General features: G+C 42.5%; 1 protein-coding gene across 2 annotated transcripts in view; it reads left to right on the top strand.

Annotated features, from left to right (window-relative positions):
• Positions 1-8,166, top strand: part of HTR2A (5-hydroxytryptamine receptor 2A) — a 25,907-nt gene extending 17,741 nt beyond the window's left edge. Inside the window, exons 3-4 of one of the 2 annotated variants that reach the window (XM_005420771.2) lie at positions 2,660-3,436; positions 8,046-8,166. In XM_005420771.2, the coding sequence (XP_005420828.1) occupies positions 2,660-3,436; positions 8,046-8,074 (806 nt within the window). In that variant the 3' untranslated portion in view covers positions 8,075-8,166. Of the gene's footprint in view, positions 1-2,659; positions 3,988-8,045 lie in introns of those variants that run through there. The other variant, XM_005420770.3, reaches the window with a different exon arrangement.
• Positions 8,167-9,072: the final 906 nt, after the last annotated feature.

Raw genomic sequence — 9,072 nt, 5'->3', positions numbered from 1 at the left:
AGGAATGCCACAGTATCATATGGGGAATGCCCTGCATCAACTGAACTGGGGTTACACAAAAAGTAGTTTACAGCTGTCAGTGTTCTCTGCCACCAAAGCGTGGTATCTCTGCTGTTGTCAAACTCTATACAGACCACTTCCCTGTGGCTGTAGGGGAAAGATGCCTTGAATGGTCATTCAGAAAAACTTACACGACTAGCAGTGCCTGCTACAGCTCTGCTGCTACAGCACTTCCATGCTTGTTAAAGGAATGGCGAAGAAATGCAGGAACTTCTGCTGCACACTGAAGGCCATTTCCCTTTTTTAAAGCCAGAAATCTGGATGTAGATGCCAGTCTCCAGAAGCTGCTAAGAACAAAACAAAGCAGTTGGGGAATTGCTCCTCTTGTTTCAGGCGAGAAGTTGTAACAGACTTTGGCTCTTTACTTGAAAAAGCATGCAAATTATGCCAAAATTTTCCTCTTTCTAGTGCTGCAGCCTCTGCTCCCATGCCTCCTCATGCAGCTGAACCATAAGGTAGTAATGAAAAGCATCTTTTTACTCTGTCAATACCATTGTTTATTTTATCTCTGCAGCTCATGCTAGGTCTTTGAATTAAATGAAAAAACAGCCTCCCTGTTATCAGCACAGGGCAGAAGCAGATGGGAAACTTGTGGTATTGCTCTGACTAATGCTGTGTCTTTGTGCAGCTGGAGTATGATGCTGGGAGGCGCTGGATGCCTTCAGCATCCCTTCAGCTCATCCAAAAAAGAAAACTAACTTCAAAGCATTCTTCATTTCCCTGGAGTTGTTCAGCACCCCAGATTACTCAGCCATGTCTGGACAGTCTGGCTTCTGATGGTGACCTCTGCCTCCATGCTTTCAGTGAGACAGACTCAGACCTTTTTAGCCAGTAGCTAAAAACACTGGAGGTTTCTGTCAGCTCAGCTCAGGAGCTGCCACAGACTGCATGAGTTTGCAGCTCACTCACTGGCTTCTCCTAGCCCAAGTTCAAACATTTAGAACTTGAACAGGAGAAGCAGAAAGGGTAATACCACAAGGCTCTCCACCAGCTTCTGCCCTGGGCAGATAAGAAAAGCACTTTTCTAAAAGTGGCCTGAGGCAATGCCATGACTCAATTCAGAGTTGCAAAGACAAAATAAGCTAGAGTGTTCCTAGAAAAAAAAGGTCTTTGTAGAAGCTCCAGAAGAACAAAAAGAATGAAGCACTTGAACAGAATAATAACCTAATATTATTATTACTGTGGTAATTATTGTTTGGTATTGAGCCTGTACTCCACAGTCTTCCTCTAGGACTGGAGCTGTTATGCTGGGCACTGGATATGTGTGAAATGAAAAGACAGGTTATCCTTTTAAAGGGCTCCCAGTTTAAGTAGCAGAGTGGGAAGAAGGGAAAAAGAGTGAGATAGAGGAAGGTACCATTGAAACGCAGATCTTTCAGGACTCATCTGTGAAGGAGTAAGGACATTCCTGGGCATCCACTGAACAAAGTAGGGCACGGCATCCTCACATCATCAGAAATTCTTCTCTAGTCAATGTTTTTATTTCTCATAAGCCAAATACAGTAACTGGGATTTCTGATCCAAAATGCAAATGGGACTGAAGCTCACAGATTATCCTAACTTTCCACCGGAATCAGAATCCTGGTTGCTTTTATCCAAACAGGGCTGCAATATCACCCCCTGCTTCGCTCCACTTTTGCTATCTTTGCAGCACATCATTTCTTTCATTATCTGAACATTGCGTCTCTTGGAGAGACAGCATCCATTTGGAGGGGAAGAGACAAATTCTGAAAAACAACCCAAAACCAACAACCAGAGAAACAGCAGCTGTTTGATTTTACCCAGATTGTAGCAGCATTTGCAGAAATCTCTGCGGAAATGGCTGAGTAGGCTTGAAACAGAGAGAGCAGCCCAAGGAGAATGGACTTTGTCACCTTGCCTTGCCATTCATGACAAGCCAAGGATACATGCTTCAGGGGATGACAAATTTTGCATGGCTGTACACAGAGAAGGCAGCCTCTAGTACTGGAAATACAGTGGAAGGACTTTTGCAGTCCTGCAGGATAAACTACATCTCAGGCTGCCTCATACAGTGTCTGTCAGTGCTTAATTTGTTCCCATTGTTCATCTGGCCATTGCCACATGGGAAGCTGGGTTTTGTTAGCATTTAGCATTTAACTATATGGAGATTACAGCGAGAAAAGAGAAAGACACAATGAAAGATTATTCTTAGACCTATGACAAAAAATTATCTTTTCTCCTAAAATTAGTATTTCCCAGAATTATTTAGAACCCAGAACACTTTTAATTCTCTAATGAAAAACAGTCCAAAATCACTCTTATGGCACTCTGGAAAAGAAATACATAGTATAATCTTGGTCATAGATCATAAAATCCTTTGCCAAGGTGGCAGGGACCAAGGAGCAAGTCTGGAGATCATTACAAGGGGCCCAAGATTCAAAATCACGTTTTTCTGGCTACCAGGTATCATAGGACAGTTGGAAGGAAGCAAATGTGTTCTATCTGTGGCTGAGGTAATGTGTATAGCTATGATCACCTCAGCCACAGGAAGAACACAAGTAGATGTTTATTTGCTTTTTCTTGGAGGCTGGAAGTGGTTTTCATTATGTTTTTAACCTCTTCTTTCATCCACCTTCAGGTATCTCCATGCCTGTACCTGTCTTTGGACTACAAGATGACTCCAAAGTATTTAAGAAGGACGTGTTTAAGAAAGACATCTGCTTACTCGCAGATGAAAATTTTGTTCTAGTAGGCTCTTTTGTGGCATTCTTCATCCCTCTAACCATCATGGTAGTCACTTACTTTTTAACTATCAAGTCGCTGCAGAAGGAAGCTATGCTATGTGTGAATGACGTTGGCCCTAAGACCAAGTTTACTTCGTTCAGCTTCCTCCCTCAGAGTTCCCTGTCCTCAGAGAAACTCTTTCAGCGCTCCTTGAACAGAGATACGGGGACTTCAGGGAGGAGAACCATGCAATCCATCAGCAATGAGCAGAAGGCTTCCAAGGTCCTTGGCATTGTCTTCTTTCTGTTTGTTGTGATGTGGTGCCCTTTTTTCATCACTAATGTGATGGCTGTTATTTGCAAGGAGTCATGCAAAGAAGAGGTCATTGGAGGACTCCTTAACATATTTGTTTGGATTGGCTACCTTTCTTCGGCTGTCAACCCACTCGTGTACACATTGTTCAACAAAACCTACCGCTCAGCTTTCTCTCGCTACATCCAGTGTCGCTACAAAGAGGAGAAGAAACCTTTCCAGCTGATTTTAGTGAACACTATCCCAGCACTTGCATATGACTCCAGACAGCTCCAGCTAGCACAAATGAAGAGTTTGAAAAAAGAGGCGAAAATGATGGCTAAGGATTACTCGGCGGTCACGATAGGAGCACATCATTTAGATGGTACCTCCAAGGGAAGTACCGGCCCAGGGAACGAAAAGGTTAGTGGTGTGTGATGGTCAGCAGCTGCCATGACAACCACTCTGTGTGTGCTGAAAATTCCACCTGCTGTGAGAAGCTCTGATAGCTTAGGAAAATCAGCTGTGTTCAAGAGACCTTTCAACAACATCATGTACTCCTCACATTATCCTGTGGATGAAAAGCAGGGTTGAAAGGGTATCAAATGTGCAATTTTTTTTCATACAGTATGTCGGCTGTTTTAAGCACAGGCTTTATTAAACTTATTTTTTTAATATTCTAAAGGATATATTTCTTAAAGAAAAAAATGCAATTTCTGGTATTATAATATGGGCTGTGAAGAAACCTACGCATTTCTTTTCTCTTTGCAAATGAAAGCTAAGCTGTCCTTTGATGTTCTTGCAGAGTAGGCTCCAGCTAGTTTGTCTTGCTACAAATGAGTTTTGTTATCATTAACTGAATGAGCACTTTACAGAATTTTAAACAAAATGATGGTTCATTTGCTAATATATACTTAAAATAAATCTTAAAGTACTTTAAAAATCTATTAAAACTGCTATAGATTAATTATATGGACATTTTGTTAACTGTTCTTATGCTATTTTTTCTTCCTCAGTAACCATTCTGAAACGTCCCTGGGTTTTTCTGCCATTTGTTCTATATTTCAAATAAGCAATCTTCAAAGGTAAATTATACTTGAATAATCCTCTGTTTCTACCACCACTTATAATCTTTATTTCAGGACTTGCAATTTATTTGCATTCAAAAATTTCATGTGTTCAGCTTAAAAATTGCAAGTAATATTTCCAAAATTATTTGTCTTAATTCCCTGCTCCCTCCCACTGGTGTTGACAGGAAGGTGAAGTGAGAGAACAGTGGAAAACCAGGCACAACATTGCTAAATAATTTCAGCACCACTTCCAGATGCATGACCGTTCAATTCCAACAAAGTCTGTTTTAAGTAATGTCAGAGGAAACTCTGCATGAGTAAAGTCTTCAGTAAAAGGTTGAAGTAGATACTCTCTCATCATTTCTCTTTGGTTAAAAAAGGCCATTATGAAGAATGTTCTGATTTTGGTTAAGGGCTTGTAAAGCCAGAATTATTAGAAAACTGTTACTTGCTAAAAATCGTTTTCCCTTGTTTCACTGTATTGCTGTTAAGGCAGATTGCTCAGGAATGGTCAGAAGATTGCACTACTAGGACTCAGCCTTAATGAAATATGTATGGGCAAATGGGGCTCACTTGAAAAATAACAGGACCTGTAAACAACACTGCATTTCACCTGCATAGATCCAAGGGCAGAATACATTGCTTAAAGAACATAAAATACATTGCTTGACAGACATGCCTAGTCATGAAACTCTTTTCATGACATCATAACAGATGTCACTGAGGGCAGTGGGACTTTGCTGAAGAGGACAAATATAAATGCTGCACTCACATGCAAAGTTTAAATCCAATCATTTGATTCAATCCATGAATTTTTCAGCCATCATCTCATCTAGGATGTATTCCAGTTTCTGTGGAAAAAAATACTGCCCATCCAGAGGAAAAACTCCAATGCCTTCATCTGTCCTTCTATTGAAGTCGTTCAGTTTTTACAGAGCAATTAAATTTCCACTAAGTCAGAGAAGGAGAGAGACAGAGAGAGAAAGTGAATCTTTTTCTAGCCTACCAGGTCTTTGGAAGAAGAAGGCCTTTAGCTTAAGATACTGTTCTATGGCAGACAAGGACTTACATGTTGGCTGGGTATTTGGCTGATTTCCAAGAAACTGATTTATTGTCATATACACAGTATAACTAAATCTACTAGTTTTATGAGCCCTTTTCTCTGACATGGGATAGGTAGGAGCCACTGTGCATTGGTCACACAGAAGCTCTGCATGCACATGATGACACTGACTCACCCCACAGACCTCAGCCTCCATGTCTGGGACAAAGTATCATGCTGTAGCCCCATTCACAGTGATGATGCCATGTATGTCACCTATCATCTCAAAGACATTCATGGGTTTTCCCCCAAAACTGGTCATTTACGATGAACTGATAAATCAAGTGGAATAAATGCTGTGCTCACCAGATGCTTTATGTGCTCTCTCTATCTCTGGGTACATTTGATCACCTCAGTGAAACTGAACAGCTTCAGCAGAAGCAAAAATGAACTCGCTGCTCCTACCCCCCTATGCATCCTGCTCCTATCCAGCACTGCGTGAGGGGCAAAGAAGGCATTGCAGGGGGAATCTGCTAAATGCAGCTGAGTATGAGGACTGCCATTGCAGTAGCTGGGAACAGTGACTTTCCACTCTTTCCTGTCAAGTTTGATATTGATCCTAAATCTAGTATTTTGAGCTAAGGACAATGCCCATCCTTTATCCTACAGGCAAGATGTCTCCACTCCACAACTGGGGTGAAGGTTTTGAGGATCTGCCCTTGGAAACAGGTATCTCAGGGAATAAGCAGGCAGTAATAAAAGCAAAGGTGTTTTGTGAGAAGAGTCTGAGGCTCTAGATCTGCTACCAAACCAGATTGCCTTCACATGATGAATATTGACAAGGGACTGAAGGTCTCTAAACCTGTATGTCAGGGGAAAGGAAACAAAGAGCCTTCCACCAGGGGAGGGAATCACCATATTTTTTGCCATTTAGGCCTGACCTGATGCAAGTTTCTCTGGCTTTGCAATCAAAAGCAGTTGGTGGGATAGACAGCTTGGATCTTACTGCCCATTTGTGCCAGGGAGCAGAGCCCACCTGCGTCCTGTATGATGTACATGGCACCCTGCCCTTCTCCAGAGCTCAATTCCTCCCAAATCTCCGGAGGGCCTGGCTGCTGCTCTGCACAGTCTCCTTCACCAGCTCGCAGCTGATAAACTGTTACTGAACATTTCACATTCAGTGCTTCTGCTCTCCACTTATGTCTGCATTTTGCCCATGTGGCAGAGCAGATCAGCCCTCTGTTTCTCTTTCATTTCACTTTCTGTTCCTCGTTCACAATGTCAAATTGCTCAGGTTGCAAATACTGACAGGGAATGTTTCACTACAGTCACAGAGGGTTTCAATTACTGGCTTGAAGTTTCATTACAAGGTGACTCTGAACAATCATTTTTTCCAGGCTTATTTTAAAATAAAACCTATGTTTTGGACATAAGAGACTTAACAGCATTTCATTAATCGACAGCTGGAGAGAACATAACACTGAGTTTTTGCTTAGAAGCAGGGAAAACTGATGCCTGATGTTTTGATTCTGTAGCACTCAGATAGATGGTTTTATTGAGTGATCAGCAGCTTTTGCCTAAGTAGCCTCTCAAGGCCAAGAATGCACAGCAAAGACCAATATCTCCAGCTGTTTATGGATGTTTTTGACAGCTTAGAAAGGCCTGATTCTGCCACCCTGCATCAAAATACCAATAGATTTTTGTGCAGTTTCCCTTAGTGAGGATGACAGAGTCAGGATATGAATTTGTTCTAGCCACCATGATAAATCTGCTAGGGGTTGTTCATCAGTAGATAGCAATTAATGGATTCATTATACTGCAGACAGATGACAAAAGTTCAGCTGTTTTAAACTAGGATTTACAGCACTTGATCCATGCTTGGAATGAACACCATGGTTTAATATAACCAGCTTCAGAGCAGCATCTCCATCTTCCAAAGAACTGTGTTTTCATTATGCATCAGAATGGAATGGAATTTTTTTTAAATTTTTCAGGTTAAAAAAAAAAGAGAAGACATTCATACAGACTGGTTCAGAGGTTAGGTCCTTCCCCTTCTTCACAGGAAATGTGTGCTGAGTAAGTCTTTTATATCTGCATCCAAAAAAACCTCTTCATCTGAAAAAACTGTTCAGCATCAATTTTTCAAGTAGATTGACATTTTATTACTTTTAAAACTGCATCTGAAAAATGTCCAAAGACATGAAGCTCACCATATATCTCCTAAGCTGGTGTGCATCCTTGTTACACTTCAGGGTAAAAATTCCTATGTATCTATCCCATCCAGTCAACCATGCACTGTACCTATGTAATTAATGCCAGACGGTGAGATGCATTCTATTTTGAATACCTATATGTTTGCTTATGTAAATACATAGAGAAAAAATTTATTGTATTTTGTAATGTTAATGTAAAATGGTGTTTCAATGCTTTACTGTTTTGTCTGATCGCACTGCTAGTAAAGCAGATTAAAATATTCAAATGCAATCAGTTGTTTTATAAACTGGAGGTTTGTGTTAAACAGCTAATTTTGTTTGGTTTTATTTCTCCCATAAATATTCAGTACAATGTCTGCTGAAGGCTAAAGTAATTTTAAATATTTTGCTGGAGAAAAAGAAAGAGCATGTTGCAGACTTTAACTATCTCAGTAAACTGGTCCAAAATGAGCCATTGTAATGGCTTTTTCTAAGGACAGCCATCCTTCTTCTGAAGAGGTACTCTTTGGGTAAGTACATACAGCTTAATAATTTTCAGTCTCAGAAACAGTGTATTTGCAATAGTAAAAAGCCAACTAAATTAATTTCCCTAAGAAGTAGAACTATAAGATTAAAATTAATAAGCTGTATTGGTTAGCATGGTAAGGTTTCACAAGTGAGGAAGCTACAGGAGTGGGCCCTGAGATGCTTCCAGAAGTTTTGCCCATATCTGACAGATCCAATGCCAGCCAGCGCCAGGATGGATGAAGTTCTGGCCAAGGCCAAGCCCAGCAGCCCCCATGATGGTGCCATGGAATAATAGATTCTTAAATCTATTATTTGGGGGAAAGCTGCATGGGGAAAGCTGCACCATTGCAGCCAGAGAGAGGAGTGGGAATATGTGAGAGGAGCAACTCTGCAGACACCGAGGCCAGTGGAGAAGGAGGGGCAAGAGGTGCTCTGAGCACAGGAGCAGAGATTCCCCTGCAGCCCCTGGTGCAGAGCATGGGGAGGGCGCTGAGACCCTGCAGCCCCCCAGGGAGGTCCATAGGGCAGCCTGGATCCCCCTGCAGCCCAGGGAGGTCCATAGGGCAGCCTGGAACCCCTGCAGCCCAGGGAGGTCCATAGGGCAGCCTGGATCCCCCTGCAGCCCCCCAGGGGGGTCCATAGGGCAGCCTGGATCCCCTGCAGCCCAGGGAGGTCCATAGGGCAGCCTGGATCCCCCTGAAACCCGTGGACAACTCCACGCTGGAGCAGGTCCATGCCAAAGGAGGCTGTGATCCCGTGGGAAGCCCATGCTGGAGGGGGCTCCTGGCAGCATCTGTGGGAAGTCAGTGGACAGAGGAGCCCCTCTGGAGCAGGTTTGCTGGCAGGACTTGTGACCCACAATGGAGCAGTTCATGAAGAACTGCAGCGGGAAGGATGCGTGTTGGAGAGGTGCATGGAGGACTGTCTTCAGAGGGAGAGACCTCAAGCTGCAGCAGGGGAAGTGAGGAGTCCTCTCCCTGAGGAGGAGCAGCAGAATAACTTCTACTGGCTGAACACAGTTCCCATTCCCCATCCCTCTGTGCCACTGTGAGGGAAGAGGTAGAGAAAATCAGGAGTGAAGTTCAGCCCAGGAAGAAGGGAGAGGGGTGGAGGGGTGGAGCTGTTTAAAGATTTAGCTTTTATATCTCATTATACTACTCTGATTTGATTGACAATAAATTAAACTAATTTCCCTAAGCCAAGT

Source organism: Geospiza fortis, unplaced genomic scaffold (assembly GCF_000277835.1).
Source record: "Geospiza fortis unplaced genomic scaffold, GeoFor_1.0 scaffold194, whole genome shotgun sequence".
Classification (NCBI taxonomy): domain Eukaryota; kingdom Metazoa; phylum Chordata; class Aves; order Passeriformes; family Thraupidae; genus Geospiza; species Geospiza fortis.
This window is presented reverse-complemented; position numbering and strand designations above follow the sequence as displayed.